Source organism: Nestor notabilis, unplaced genomic scaffold (genome assembly GCF_000696875.1).
Source record: "Nestor notabilis isolate BGI_N333 unplaced genomic scaffold, ASM69687v1 scaffold33473, whole genome shotgun sequence".
Classification (NCBI taxonomy): domain Eukaryota; kingdom Metazoa; phylum Chordata; class Aves; order Psittaciformes; family Psittacidae; genus Nestor; species Nestor notabilis.
Window position 1 is genome coordinate 859 of NW_009922066.1, and position 15,870 is coordinate 16,728.

Here is a 15,870-nt window from a genome sequence, read left to right on the forward strand (position 1 = left end):
AAAGTCTTCCTGGACTTTCAAGTTGGATTCTGACTCACTCTTTACTGCTTCTGAATTAGGCACGTGAAAATGAAAGGTGCTGCACTTGTTTTTGTGCTGAGACTGTAAGAAGTGAAAAATGCACTATTTCTCAATACATTTAATCAGAATTGTTAGGCACAAGCATCTCTTGTAGCATGCAGCTCACTAATACCACTTTCAGTCTGTGGAGGTGTTGCTGTGTAGCCTCTGAGCTCCCAAAGCTTGAAGGAAATACTGCAGATATCTTCAGATCAGCTAGGAATTTCCCATCTGTGGGTCTTAACTACTCCTTTCTGAGGAAGAAGCACTAAGGAGGTCTGTGTCATGTCTGTGTCATGTCCTTCTCCCCTTATTTGCAGCCCTCTGGATCTGGAGCAGTGTTCCCTCAAAGTGCTGGAGCCGGAAGGAAGTCCCAGCTGGAGTCTCCTCAAGCTGCTGGGAGATCGTGGCTGCACTGTGGTGGAGCTCATGGAGTTCCTGCAGGCCCTGGAGCACACTGAGGCTCTCCAGTGCCTCAGCCATTCAGGTCAGTTCTGGTTTGTGCTTTCACTGCAGCTGGAAACACTGAAGTATTCCTTTTCTACGAACATCTTTAGAGTTTGAATTGTAGCAGTTGGTGTTCATATGATTACCATGGTAATTGGCTCCTCGTTCTGACATTAAAAGTCACCTAGGTAGATCATAGAATCATGGAATGGTTTAGGTTGGAAGGGACCTTAAAGCTCAGCCAGTTCCAACCCCGTGCCACAGGCAGGGACACCTAATGTTGCTCCAAGCCCCTGTGTCCAACCTGGCCTTGAACGCTGCCAGGGATGGGGCAGCCACAGCTTCTCTGGGCTGGCCTGCACTGTGGACCCTCGTTCTTTGTTATTGTTCTCCATATGGTGGTTACTGGGAAAGTACTGCAAACAAGAGTGGTCCGGGTTCACATTAGTACTGCAGAGTTCCTCTCTGTTTTGGCAGTGACACCATTTCAGTACCTTTATGGCAGAGATGTATTGTTACAAGCTGGGACATGCTTTGTTTGCAGCAATACAAAGCATCTTTCGAAGAACCAGCGACTCCCAGAACCAAGTTCCAGCCCTTGTTTGTGTCTCAGAGTTTAGAGACTTGCCTGTCACATTGAATTAACTCCATAGAAAAGCTGCTTCTTATAAAGACACAAAATAGTAGTAATAATAACTTTAAAGCTTCTCCTTTTTGGCAGTGAGAAAGCTGTGGCATCTTGGGCCACCTCTCCGGCCTTTTCTTCCCTTTTTTATCTTGTCATTTCTTAGTGGAAATGAATGAAATACAGAGAGCTCTCTCCCAGGCTAAGGAGGCAAAAGGCTTACTGTGCAATTTGTGGTATTACACAGCCTGGCCCTTGTGCCACCTCCATGAGTTGTCATGATTGAAATGAGCAGAGGGGTGATTTTCCTCTGCAGGCAGGTCTCTTACTGCAGCCGTTTGAGCACTTCAACCTGAATGTGAGTAATTGAGGCTGAGTTTCCAGAAATGACTGCAAAAGTTTACTGGTGTGTGAGCCAAGAACCTAACAGTTGTATTATAGTGAATATTAGGAGCTCAAAACTTGAGCTTTGCATTTTCCAGGGCAAATGAAGAAATATTTGTCTATCTCTGTAACCATTCAGAAAATGGAGCCAGGAGGTTTTCTTCCTGAACCATTAGCTTGTGTGATGCTTTGCAGGAAGTAGCTGTAGAGCACTGAACGAATGGCAGGAAGATAAATGAAACCATGAAGAAACTATGAATCAGATTCTTAGAACTGGTTTGTAGTGCTTCCAAGGAGTGCAGAATGCTGATCTTTCAGAGAATTTGTTTTGCTCAACTGCTTTCCTAAGAGGTATTAGTTGTGCAGATCAGGAGAGATTAAACCAAAGTGGAAGGCTCTGGAAAGAGCAGCTCATCTTTGTTCTTCTGGCCTTTCAAGTGAAGTAATATCATTCCTGTTTGTCTTGGTTAATGTTAGCTGATGGTGATGCTCAAAACTGGTACTTAACACACTCCCTTTATGAAAAACAGCAGAGGAAGTGTTCAGTGAGGAACTGAGGTTGTCATCTTCAGGGCTTGGGTATAAAGGGAAGTTATTTCAGAGAGAGAGGCAGGGAATTTTCAAGTCCTGTGGATGCTTTGGAGTAGCTGCCTGTGTGATCGGTGACTTCAGATTAGGATTGGGTGTGGAGGAGGTTAACACAGCCCACTTCTCTGCTAGACAAAGAGTGTGTGATTAACAAAGACCACAGAGGTTTCTGCTGGGGTTTCAGCCCATTGATCACATTGTTACAGTTTCTTTCCTCAAGCATTCTCTGTTAGGAAAACATCCTCTTCTTCTGATGACCTTGGTTGTACCAGTAGATCTGGTTTTGGGTCATGCTGTAACAAGATCTCTGGGATGGTCTAGGTTAAGAAAATAACTGGATCATATCAGACCGGTGTCAGAATTTCACTCATGCTCTTTCCTGGCAGTTAAAATCTGAAGTGGAAAGTTTCGCCTTGCACGATGGCAACAGAAAACCCCAGCCCTGTGCTCTAGAGGAGCCAAAGACACAACACTGAAAGCAGGGGTTTGGCTGGTAAGGCTGCATGAGGAATAGCAGAAAACCACACTGTGTTGTAGTTAAACTCTTACTGGTTTGATCCATCTCTCAGGCTGTGCCTAATCTTAATCTGAAGCTTAACAACTGAATGTCTCAAAGACATATAACAAATTGGAGCTGTGTATATACACAGGACAAACTAATTCTTTTCCAAATCTATTTAATGACAGAAACTCTTTGCTCAAAGAACAACTTAAATGCAAATTTCAGTGGTGGAATTGTATTTCTTAATAACTTTTCTGTGTGTAATTTCTTCTTTAAAGGGATAAAGATTGTTGTGCAGCCAGACTCTCAAGCAGTGCTCTCTGGTCAGATCGTCAAGCTGTCCTGTTGGGCAACAGGACACCCATTTGTGCATTACCAGTGGTTCAAGCAGGAGAAAGAGGTAATAGTTGGTAGAGAATATAGGGGGTTAATGGTGAAAATAATAGGGAATTATTTGGGACAGTACCTTTTTTAAGACTTACTTGCGATGAAAGGAGATTACTCTATGTACTAATAGAATAGAAGTATAAGAAGTGCTGCATAACGACCCTTTCAATGTGCTTAAGACAATAAGGTGGTTCCTTACATTAAGACCACTTCATCCTTGGAGGCTCATCTTGGAATGTGAGAGTAAGTATAGGTGTAGTAAAAAAATTCTTTCTCTGTGAAAGAATGTTACACTTTCCTGGTCATAGTTGAATATATCTTAAGGCCAGAGCTGAATGTAACACACACTCAGGTTGGAACAGTGCTTAAGAAATCATTCTGAGTTATATATGGAGAAAGGTAAAAATCCTTGATTTTAGGAAGAGCTTTTCAATAGGCTTAAAGTTCAGAACTGTCTTAAATAATGGTTCGTGGAAGGAAGCCTGTCTCTGAGCTACTTAAATACACAGAACAAGACTTCCTCATCCCAAAGTTTCCAGCAAATAAAGGTGCTGAGGCTGGTGCTATAGACATTGAAATAAGTATTCCAAGGTTTGATCCAGGTTTAGATTTAATCTGTTTCTTGGTTCTCCTGTACTTCAGGTTCCTAATGGCAATTCTCCAGAGCTAGTTTTGAATCCAGTGAGTGTGAATGACTCTGGCTTCTACATCTGCCGAGTGAACAGTGAATCCTCCTTTGTGTTCAGTCGCTGGGCACGCCTGGAAGTCTGTCAGCTCCAGGGAACCCCTCATGGTGAGTGGCAAAACCACTGTCTGCTCAAAGTCTGTCTGGGTTTTCTGGTGTGTGTGTTGCTTGTTGTTTGCTTTACAGAATGCTCAGTTACATTACACGGGCATTGACTCCTGCTCTTTATAAACCTCCTCATTAAATAGCCTGGACTTGCTTGCTGTTGGCCTGAAGATGGGTGAGCTAGAACTCAGCTGCAGTGCCTTCAGGCTGTGAAGAGCACTTATTTCATCTCTTGTCATGAGTTAAAGGTGTTTTCTACTTGCGTCCCACGTAGAAAAATTACTCATGTCAGGAAAAAGCTGTTCTTCTGGTGAAAGACAAAAAGCTGTTGCAGTGTCATTTGGGGTGACCTTTTCACATCTTCCCAGCCCTTATCTAAGCAATGATTTCTTCTGCTTTTCCTGCTTCTACTCCCGGCTCTACTCAGTTAGAAACCTGCAGGTTTAGATGGTGCTGATTGCACCAGGGAGCTGAGATGAATGACCTTGTAATGACTACTTTCAGAGAACCCCTGAGGAAAACCAGCAGTATGTTGTTTCACACTTGTGGCAGGAGTTCTGGAGCCTAAAGGGCAGCAGGTATCCACAGCCTAGTGCCTTGCTTTATGTTCCATGACTCTTGGCCAGCCAGGAACTATAGTGGGAGTGAATTTTAGTGTGTTTAGGCCTTGGGGGTGGGTAAAAGGATGAGGGGCAGGATGGATTGCTCCTTCCTGTAACTTTCCCTCTTGGAGTCCTACCAAGGAGACTTGAAGGGGGGCATGTAGTGCTTGCACTGAACGAACACTCTCCATCTGGAACATTTGGCTTGGGATTGCTGGTGTTGCAGCTGAACTAGACAACACTGACAATACCATTTCTGTAAACGATGACTAGGTGTGAAATCTTCTATTTCAGCTGCTGACTGTCTGTCTTTCCCTTTTCCTGCTCCCTTGGTTGCTTTCTTTTTTCAGATACTCTTCTCCTCCTCTCCTTTCATTGCTTTCTGTTTGATGAGCGCTCGACCATTCTGCCAAAGCTGTCTTGTGAGGCTGGGATCAATGAGGCAGCCAGACATGATCCCAAAAGATACAGGGACAAGTTGGTTAGTGTGTGTTATGAGGGGTACAACAACAGGATGTACCAACAAGGGCCTGTAAATGGCAGGTAAGGGATACAGAAACCATGTTATCTTTCGATCTCATGGTTTTTTCACTACCTGTAACTTTGTGTCTGTTCTTAAAGACTAATCCTGTTTCATTTGACTACAAAAGCAGTTCCTTCCCATCTCACCTTACTTCTTAATTCTGTACATTTTGTTGGAAGATCCTGATAATAAAGTAGGACATTTTCCTTCGTAAGGAATTAAAACCCCAACACCGTCGATAGAGAACATGGGAAGCCAGGGTCTGTGTTTGTCACAGAACAGAGACAGGTATCTCTCAGTCTCTTTACCAGTATCAAGTCTGCATTATGAAGTAGAGATTTCTTTTAAAAACACTGGTCAGCATTGATCATAAATATCTTTGTAAACCTCTGAAACACAAGTTTATGATGCACCCAGAAGCTCAGCCACTAGTAGAACAGAGATAGCTGGATCGCTGCCTCCCTTTATTTCGCTGTGCAAAGGAAAATGTCATCACTCTCTGGTTGTCAGTCACAAGTACCTCTGATGACAAAGCATGTGTCTGCACACGTAGTCTAACAGCAAAGATGAGTGACCTTGCAGCTGAGAGAAAAGATCACTGGTGTGACCTTTACAAGTGGGGCTGGGCTTGCTGGAGTGTGTGTCGCTTAAACAGTTCAGTGTGTGGAGATCAGGAACCTTCTCAGTGCAGCACTCTCCCGTGTGGTGGATGTTCTTAAGATGAATTTTATCACATACGGAAACTTACATCACAGCAGCTGGATGAGTCTTTAGTGCATTTAAGGTGTTCTGAATAGGTTTTGTTCCCCAAGACATTTCTATTTGGAATATGGCAGTGGCTGATGGTTTTAGCGTACTCTTCGTAGTCAAGTAACTTGGCTTCATCGCTATTAAACCAGCCTGTTGTAGTTACAGGAAGATGTGACCATACATCGTCAATTCTTATTAGTCTGTATGATGTCTCACCCTTTCTTTCCTATTTTCTTCCCTCTTTTTACACTTTTTAAGGAAGCTTAACTGGTTTGCCTGGAAACAAGCTGCGCATTTGCGTACAGCCTCAGGCCCAAAGCCTGGCAGTGGGGGATGCTTTGGTGCTGGAGTGTGGAGCTGTTGGAAACCCAATTCCTCAGTACCAGTGGTTCAGAAATGGCTTTCCCTTGGCAAATGGGAGCAAAAATGTCTACATGGTAAGTTACTGCAAGGGGCCAGCCTTGGGGTCTGATGTGTAACCCCTTTTTCACATAAAGCTTCCTTGAAGAAAACAATTTACTTCATAGCTTTGAAAACGTCTTATGGGAGTGCTCACTCTAAGTTGTTACTCCCTTGTCCATAGTGTTCTGAGACTCTTGGGTGCATGGTTTTAATCCTGAGCATGTTTCAGGTGGTGGTCATGGGATGTAAGGCTATAGTGTACTTGGATTGCTGGGACATGACACAGATGAAGTGTCGGTGGAGTGAAAGCCCTGCAGAGCACTCTGATTTGTATGAGCTGCTGCATTCAGTGCTTAAGGCATCTCAAGCCTCTGAGGTGGATTGCTAGAAGGCATGTGCTGTCTTGCTCACTGAGGAATGAGGGTGTCAGCAGTTTTGGATTTGGTCAGCCTTTGCTTTTAGCTTTTACCCTTTCTTGCAAGTGGGATTAAATGAAACTGATACAGGAATTCGTCTGGGGTCTGGTGAGGTGACTGTGACAATGCTCGTGCAGGTAGCTTATGTGGATGTGGAGCATCAAGGGACATACTGGTGCCACGTGTTCAATGACCAGGAAGATGAGGACAGCAAGAAGATAGAAGTCATTGTAGGTAAGGACTTTTTGTGCTTGATACAGGTCAGCTGATTTACCAGTTCCTTACCTAAGCCTAAAAACCCTTGTTGGTGGTACAAATTGTGTTACACAATCGGGACAGGTGAAGTTATTCATAGCAAGCAGAATAAGTGAATAGAGTATGATTTAATACGTGTGCAAGTATTTGCAGTAAACTAACGAGGCAAAAATCTGTTTGTGCAGCTTCCAGATCATTCTATTGCATAATTCATGTGAAAAGTTCTTGCCTATCCTAAGAAATAGCCTAGTTTAGCACTCCTGAGCTTTAGTAACACTGTACAGTGTGGTGGTCAGTGCTTATTTCTGCTGCTATGAAACGAGGCAGATTGCAGAGGAACTTGGAAGTGACTTTCTCTTCCACTTCGTGTGCTCACTCTCACAACTGAGAGCAACTGTCTTCCAATTTTTCCCCCCTTAAACCCAAGGAAGGAAAGCTATGGCAGTGGAGTGCTCAGAAGGTAAATACGTCTTCGGTTGTGAATCAATTTGTAAGTCTTAGTGGTGGTGTGCTGCTGAAAAGCATGTGTGGGTTAAGAGCTTCGGTCTATTTGAGATCACTAACGTGTGATGCAGTGTTCTTTCTGCATGTGCTTCCCTCTTCTTTGCACATGGGAGGAAAAGCATGCTCCTTTCTTCTTCTCTAGTATTTAGAGTTGTTTGATTTTTGCACTGGGTTTGTGAAGAACTTGATATTTCTTTGGCTGGGCTCAGGAGGCAACATCCCTGCAAGAAAGGCTGAAGGTGCTTAGGAACCTGGGTGACCTCAGAGAGCTGGATAGAGCCATTTAAACTGCTCTGCAGCATCTCTTGTTCAAAGTTTAACCAGAGCTGATATTCCCCTTTAGTTTTAACATTGTGAGCGGGTCCTATGTGGATATATGAGCCTCCTTTTGTGGCTTAGGAGGTAAATTCAGGGTAAATTGTTTTCCTTTTCCATGGTTTCCAGTGTTCTCAGAATAAAGAGTGAACCCTGTGGTAGCTCAGAGCGTTTGACAATTGTAAAGCCAAGACTTCAGACACAAAGTAAGATTTCTTGTTCAGGATGTTGTTGTCCTTCACACATCTGGGTGCTTCTGTTCCTTATTCACTCAAGCTGCTTGCATGCTTGTGGGGCTGAGGCACAGAATAGGTTTCCCCCTTTTCTTTTGAGATCTACTGTATTAGAATGCTGTGTCTATCATAGCTTAGTATATTGATGTAGGATTTTCTCTTCTCTGCATGTGGAATAATCATATGAAAGGCTAGATTTGCAGAAGTATGAAGCCAAAAGTATTTTAGAAAGGTAGTTTGGCTTCTATTAATAATGACTTTTATTTTTGTTACTGAAATACTTATATCTTGCTTATTTAAACTGATGTTATTGCTGTATTTCTTCACAGAAGACCTCAGTGATCTTCAGAAATCAGGTGAGTGATAAGCTTGGGAAAACTTCCATTTCGGCTTCATTTTACATTGCAGATGACTGAAGCCTGGCTGGGTTACACTATATATTACATGATTGGGATGTGTTTATAACTGGAGATTGAAGAGGGGCAAATGTCCTGTTAAAAGCAGCACATCTGGTTCCAGTAAGTGAACTTGAAGAATACAGTGAATCAAAGGGTTGTTATGCTGTGTTTGCTGCAAGAGGGTGAAGGAAATCAGGTAAAACCCCACCAAAGCAAAAAGAAAAAGCATTTTCTTGTCTTAAACCAGTAATGTATGAGGCAAAGCAGTGCCAGTAGCCTGTGGCTGTACAGGCCATGTAGTTCATTTCTGACACTACAACTATGACTGTAGTTATTGATGATCTGCTCATTTCATGTCTTTCAAGCAGAGCTGCAAGAACAGTCAGATCACAGACCTGTTGGTAAGTAGTTTGTAGCTGATGTGAAACATGAACATACATGTTTCACATCTAGGAAATAGGTTTTGCTTCTGAATATTGCTTCTTCTGCCTCTGCTAGTGAAATAACTGTCAATAGGTGCAGGGAGAGAGACTTCTGTGTATTTTTATAGCCCTTTCTAATGCTTGCATGCCCTTTCAGGAGTAAAATGTGGTGAGGGCACCAGTATTTTTAGTGACTTGGTGGAGTGTCTACAACTTCTGATCTGTTTCAGTTTACTGTTTCAGATTCCTCTGGCCAGGGCCTTAGCCAGCATGTTCCTCCCTTACTTTGAATACTTAGACAGTTGGAGGTAATGGTATTGGGCTGATAAAAAGGATTGGTAGTCAGTCTGCTGAGGGTATGTGTCCCTGCAAGCTCAGCTCTTCCTCAGCACAGATGCTTTGATGTTGAGCTGAAGCTCATAAAGATAGATGGATAACGTGTGTATGCTGGGAAGAATAGTTGCTGGGGGTTTGAATTGCATTCTTGCATGGTAGACTCAAGTGTGCTCAGGCATGTCTGGATGCTAAACCAGGTGGAAAGGCTGCTGGCCTCTGTCAGAACTGTACCACTTTCGTATTCCTCAGTGTGAGAGGAGTGTGAGTGAAAAGAAGCCTTAACAAACCTGTTGTGGTTTTGGTTTTCCTTTGTCTCTGCAGCAACAGACAAGGTAGCTCTGTTAATAGGGAATATGAGCTACTGGAACCATCCCCAGCTCAAGGCTCCTATGGTGGATGTCTATGAACTGACCAACTTGCTGAGGCAGCTGGATTTCAAAGTTGTTTCCTTGCTGGATCTCACTGAGCCTGAGATGAGAAATGCAGTGGATGAGTTTCTGCTTCTCCTGGACAAAGGAGTGTATGGTAAGAACATGTAGATGTAGATCAGGTTTGTGATGCACCAAGTACACAACATCTGGTATGTACCTCTGCCAGCTCACTGTATGCAATAGCAAAACAGACTTCGTGGTGAATAGCACATGTGTAGAATGGGAAAAGTAAGCTAAAAACACCTACCAGCATGCCCTTTGACTGTACTGGTGTATTACGGAAACAAGCTAGTAGTAGAGTGGTTGTACATTGCAGCTACACAGCTTTCAAGACTAGGTGTAGTCCTGGGCAGCAGTCCTTGCTGCCTTTAGGAGACCTCTTCAACATCTTCCTCCTTGTCCTCCTCCCTTCCCATGCCTGCAGATGTTGGTTTGGGTAGGGCTGGCCAGTCCCTTGGCATCCTTGGACTGCTAGGTTGCTTTTCTGGTGGGGAACAGCATGGAATATGTGGAATATGTTCTGGGCTTGCTGGTGGCACCCTTCCACTCATCCCCTGCCATTCTGCTGGATGCCTGCAGAATGCTCTTTCCTTCTGGATTTCTTCTCTTTGGGAAGTGCTGCTCTGTAAAGAACAGAGGCAGAGGGAGGCTTTCTTTGCCTTTACAGTGAGCTGTACTCTGATACCAGGTGTGTTAAGGGAGGAGAGCAGCACATCTTTTAACCCTCTTCCTTTGTGCCGAGGTTTGAGGCTAATCCTTACTGTGATTCCAGCCTGGCAATCACAGACTTATTCCTAATGCCCTTGACAGGGAGTTGTGCAAACCTGGATTTCTGCTTCCCAAAGCAAACTGAAAAGAAATTTGTTTATGTAAATGACAATGTAGTTCCTGTAAGTTGTGGCTGTGCACTTTAAAGAAGTAAAATAAACCAGAGAAGAACTCACGTTATCCTTTACAGACTATTTGAGAGTCAAAGCACAAGACAGAGCTGGGGCTTGGTGGGGTTGATGCTCAGAGCAGAAACCTTTGTGTCTTGCTTGGAAAAGGCCTCGAATGACCTGGCTTGGAGTGCAAGGGAAGTTCTGGTATGGGCTTTGAGGAGTCTGCGGCTGGCTGCCACTGCTTGGTCCTTTTGAAAAGCTGAGATTGCATAAATGCCTCCAGAAATGACGGAGAGCAGAGGCCCCAAAGTTGTGCCACCTGTCCTGTTTAAACAGCACAATTCCTGTAGCAGCACCCACCCAAGACAACATGAGGTGGTTCTGTTTTGGAACACAAGGTCAGATTATTTCTTAGTGTGCCTTTCTCACTGCAGTGTTACCTGATGCTCTGCCTGAGCAGAACTGGCTGAGCTGACATTTGGGCATTTATGTCAGAGCCAAAACTTGCATGACATGAAGGCTAAGTAGGGCAGTGAAGTTTAGCAGGCTCTCTGATAGCAGTTGTCTCTTTCTGTGCCCTGGAAATAGGTGTGCTTATACACTGGGGTGAGCTTTTAGGCTCTTGCACCTTCTTAGTTGTTTTCTATAGCAGTTGTTGTCTGTAATGGACGTGAATTTAGTACTGACAGGCTTTAATGAGTTTCTCACCAGCCCCATAGCAAAGCTCTTCTAAGGCTTATGTTTGCAGTTGTATTTTTCCAGCAGGCTGGCATTTCTGGAAGGTAAGGAGAGCGTTCTTTGAGTAGTGTTTTCAGTGTTAAATGGCCTTTGTTCTTCCTGGATATTAATGGCCTCAGGCATATAAAAGATGCTGTCGGTGGACACATAGATGATGATTTATTGCTTTTTTAGTGGGCACAGCTCCAAATAGAAGAGGCATAGTGGCTACTTCTGTTTAGTCCCTGTTACACATATTCCTGATGCTTGATATGACATTGTAATTCCTGCTTACTGCCAGGAATGTGGCATTTCAGATAAGAAATGTTCCAGAAGAGACAAAGTGATGATGGTTTTCGCCTCTGATGTCTTAGTTTATGTTGCTCTAAAGGTAGAGAGCAATTAATATTGTGTTCCACAAAGGGTAAGAGCACAGACCCATCTATTTAAAGGCTAAAAATAGCAAATAGCTATTAGGCTGCTTTCTTTAAGGGAGCACAACCAAGAGAGAGGCAGATACCACTTAGATGCTGACGTCTGTGAGGAACTTGAGCCTACTTAAAATCGTGGTGTCGAAGTGTCTAATGAGTTCCTCCAAACATGTTTACTGTGCTTGCCTTGGGTATGCAGAGATTTATTTCTGTTCTTGAGCTCAGCAGCTTAACTGTTGCAGGTACTCATCAGATAAGCACAGCACAGTCACCTGCCAAGGATAGGGAAGAAATGTGGTTGTTATTTCTGAGCTATTTCTGTTCACTGAGGAAATACTCTGAGAAATCATGCTTTCCATTAGAGGCTTCTTTTCTTCAGTCAGTCCAGTCACTAATCTAACATAAACCTGATCTACAGAATCTCAAATATAATCTTGATTTGGGTCCAGATCCAAACTCTGTGGAAATCAAATTTGTTTCCTTTTAACTTAGAACCTGACATGGCCTCATGCATTTGGCACTTAACTTCATTTTGAACCAGCCTAGTCTCACGTAACCATTTGAATCTTGTAACTAGCCCAAAAGTACTTTTATTTGTTCAGGTTATTCACAGAATCAGACTGGTTTGTGTTGGAAGGGACCTTAAAGCTCATCGAGTTCCTGCCACGGGCAGGGACCACCTTCCACTAGCGCAGGTTGCTCCAAGCCCCATCCAACCTTGAACACCTCCAGGTAATGATACACTTTAAGTTCTGTGCCCTTTAGAAACCTGACTTTTAACTGAATAAAGCTGTTGCCATTTCCCAAGTCTCTTGCAGCTGGATTCGGGCTCTTTGTTCAAGTGAAGCCTTGCATCCCACCACTTCCCTTGCATGGACTTGGTGCCTCTTGTCTTGCCCATGCCTGTTTCCCCTAAAAAGGAATTCAGGCCAGTTGATTGAATGGAGCAGTTTGCAAGGTCCTCACATAGTTGCTAAGGACTTGAGGGCTTACAAGTAAAAGAGAATCAAAGGCTTGGTCTGAAGAGCTGGAGTTCTGGCTTGGTTTCCTTTCCAAAAAGCACAGGGCTGAATACTCAAGTTTCGTTTTCATGGCTGTTTTTAGTAAGAGTAATGGCGTAAGAAGGCCAGATCGCCAGATAGCTCTTATCTCTGTTGCCTTCTGTTCACCTGCAGCACTATGTACTAACTGAAGCCTTGCACATGTATAGAAGATGTTTTACAGTTGGCACATTTCCTTGTTCATACCTGTGAGTTATATCATACACAACAGATTATAACACGTCATAAAGCATTTGAAGAGTATTTAACTTTGTGTGTTTGATGCCAGTATCTAATTTATCCTATTGCATGAGGTTTTTGCTTGATATCTTTTAATTCGTTGTGCCTGTCTGTTGTGAAGTTGATGTTAATGTGGTTCCCCTTCCTGTATTAACAAAGGCATTAAACACCCTGCTTGGAGTAGCTTGAATGATGTTAATCTCCCTGAGACCAATAGTGCATGAAATGTTTGACATGCTAAAATGTCTTCAAGTGTTCCATTGTGCTCTTGAGCTGTGTTTTCAGTCACGTGTGTTTTGAACTCTCAGGTCTATTATACTATGCTGGCCATGGCTATGAAAACTATGGGAACAGCTTCATGGTTCCTATTGATGCTCCAAATCCCTATCGCTCTGCAAACTGCCTGTGTGTGCAGAACATCCTCAAACGGATGCAGGAGAAAGAGACAGGACTGAACGTGTTCCTGCTGGATATGTGTCGGAAAAGGTACAGTCCCATCATCCAGGAACAGTGAGGACTGACACTGGGTGTTTGAGGGATGGTTTTGCCTCATGACAGGGTGTAATGACTGTAGTTTGGGAACCAACTGTGGAGTTCAGTTTATTCACAGCAGCGACACATTGAAACCAAGTGCTCTTAAAGTCAGTGGGACTTATTTTGCCTTTGGCCTTGGATGGAAACATGAAGCTGGTGAATAGGCTTTGTTTCCGTGGATAGATACTTGCCTCTTGATTTGAAGGACATTTATTTCTTCTTCTTTTATTATTCTTTAAAGGTTAGAAAGCATCAGTCTTACCTAATAAAACTGAGATCATAGAATCAGGCATCTTGAAGAAGAAGAATCACCCTGTCCCCTTGCATCATTAACCATCTTCATCATTACAGGGAGGAAGGAGAATCCATATCATCAAAGGCACGTTAATTTGACAGAAGGGCTCAAGTGAAGTGCTTATTTTTAGATCTCTTCGGAGGCATTGATTCTGTGCCCTGTTCTATGCTAGGGATGGTGTATCTTTCTTTAGAGCTTCAAACCCAACTGGTTTATTGGATTTTTCTAAACAAAGTAGTGTTTTCTTTCCAGCTGAAGAGACTACTTCAACTTGCACTTGAAATCACTCTTCACTCAGCACTTCTGCAAATTGGTCCCTGAGGAATGTTTAGCAATAGGAGATTGCTGCAGCTTTAATGTTTTAATGTTTGAAACCTCCTTGCTAATGAAATGCCAATGGCCCAATTCAGCTTCCCAGTCTGCTGTCAAAGTATGGCTACCTAACCCTTATGTAATGCTGTGTTTGGGGAGGAAAAACCCCAAAACCCCCCAAAAAACGAAGAACTCATAGAGGTTTTTTTATACCCTAAACTGGCTGGTTATCAGAAATCACTTTTGAAGCTATTGTAGCCAAACTCCATTGGTTAATGCAGCCTGCCTCATCCGGGTAGTGTGTGATACCTGACTGTGTCTGCACATTGTCTCCGTGAAGATCTCTGTGTGTTAGCAGTCAGGATTCACTCCAGAACTGTAGGAGAGAAAGAGAAGTAGTGTTCTGAACTCTGCTGGTTGGTATTTGAACAACTGTAGCTTGTTACATTCTATTTTCCTGTCTCTCCATTTCTTGCAGAAATGAATACGATGACACGATTCTGATCTTGGATGCTCTGAAGGTTACAGCCAACATTGTCTTTGGATATGCCACGTAAGGAAATCTTTCTTCTGCTATGCCACAGAGGTTTGGAAGCCAGAAGTGATTGTACAGCTAATCTTTCACAGCGAAACACTAACTGTGGTGTTAAAGACCAGTAATTTATATCCATATGGGTGATCATCTTTACTTCTTTCTTTGAATCATTCCATAGTCAACTGAAATGCATATGCAATGATTCCCAGTATTAAGTGTTCCCATGCAGATACAGGGTGACATCAGTGCATTCAGCAAACCAGGAACTGCTGGGCAGGCTTCCTGATCTTTTGCTCATGGTTACTTGTAGGAGTTCTCTACTCATCTAAGTAGTTTGACATCAGCTCTGGTCTGTGGCCTGATTGTGAATTCTCCCCAGGATGTGTTGCTTGCAAATGGACGTGCAGAGCAGGTTGGCCTCAGACACAACCTGGGTTTCAAAGTGTGATGTTTCTTTCCCCCATTCCCAATGTAACTTTACTCCTGTCGTCCTCCTGTTGATGTCAGTCATGCAGATGTTTCAGTGGTTTTCCCTTGTCTGCCACTGGTGATCTCACAGGTGCCAGGGAGCAGAAGCTTTTGAAATCCAGCAGTCAGGCCTAGCCAATGGAATCTTCATGAAGTTCCTGAAGGATCGCTTGTTGGAAGACAAGAAGATTACTGTGCTGCTCGATGAGGTTGCAGAAGGTGAGCTCCAGCTTCCTGCACTCTTCTCAGCCTGCATTGCTACAGCTTCTGTGCTTAAATGTCTACTTTAAGCTTTTTTGTTACAACAGCAGCTTTTATCAAGAAGCAAGTGCTGCTGGGCAGCACATTAACAGAGATCATGATATTATAAAGGAATTTGAGCTTCTTTAATAGTGATCAATTTTCTCCTCTGCTTTTTAGTGAACCTTCTTTGTTCTGAGTGTCCTTCTGCATGGAGGTTTAAATTGCCCATCCATAAAAATCACTCTTCTAGTGTCCAGTCACTTCCATTTCATTTAAACAACTGAGTCCTACCTACCTAGGAGTGCTCTAGTGATGATAATCAAAGGGTACAAGTGCACTATAAAGGGCAATGCACTGTTTTAATATGCCTGGTTCGGTAATTGTCTTATAACTGATGGGAGAAGTGCTAGGGTGAAAACTGTTGAGGGGAAATGTATTGCTTCTGTGCAAACATGTGCTCAAAGCATAGAATAGATACAGACAGCTCTTTGTTAATGCTGTATAAGGTTCTGTTCTTTGTAGGTAATGTTCTGTTATGGTTTCCAGTGTATGTGTTGCAACTGCAGGTTGCCCAGTCTGTCTTTTGTCAGGGATCCCAAAAGCAGAAAGAAATCCATGAGGATCCTGAATGCACAGTGAAGTTCTGCTGTCACAGGTCACACTGTGGGAGATGAAACACAAAGATTAAACCAGCAGCGCTGCTGTCAGTGCTCTCCAGAGGGAAGGGAAGAGAGATATGAGCCTGGGATTCATGTCAAGCTGATGGCAATAGGAGTCTAGCATACCCCCAGGATGTAAGCAGGA

General features: G+C 43.3%; 1 protein-coding gene across 1 annotated transcript in view; it reads left to right on the top strand.

The window, feature by feature from the left end:
* Nucleotides 1-380: 380 nt before the first annotated feature.
* Nucleotides 381-15,870, top strand: part of MALT1 (mucosa associated lymphoid tissue lymphoma translocation gene 1) — a gene marked incomplete at its 5' end in the record, with an annotated part of 19,276 nt that continues 3,786 nt past the window's right edge. The window contains 11 exons of the mRNA XM_010011434.1: nucleotides 381-547; nucleotides 2,885-3,006; nucleotides 3,636-3,786; nucleotides 5,917-6,095; nucleotides 6,614-6,723; nucleotides 7,287-7,295; nucleotides 8,020-8,051; nucleotides 9,261-9,464; nucleotides 12,988-13,165; nucleotides 14,299-14,373; nucleotides 14,915-15,042. Of these exons, the coding sequence (XP_010009736.1) occupies nucleotides 381-547; nucleotides 2,885-3,006; nucleotides 3,636-3,786; nucleotides 5,917-6,095; nucleotides 6,614-6,723; nucleotides 7,287-7,295; nucleotides 8,020-8,051; nucleotides 9,261-9,464; nucleotides 12,988-13,165; nucleotides 14,299-14,373; nucleotides 14,915-15,042 (1,355 nt within the window). The remainder of the gene's footprint in view (nucleotides 548-2,884; nucleotides 3,007-3,635; nucleotides 3,787-5,916; nucleotides 6,096-6,613; nucleotides 6,724-7,286; nucleotides 7,296-8,019; nucleotides 8,052-9,260; nucleotides 9,465-12,987; nucleotides 13,166-14,298; nucleotides 14,374-14,914; nucleotides 15,043-15,870) is intronic.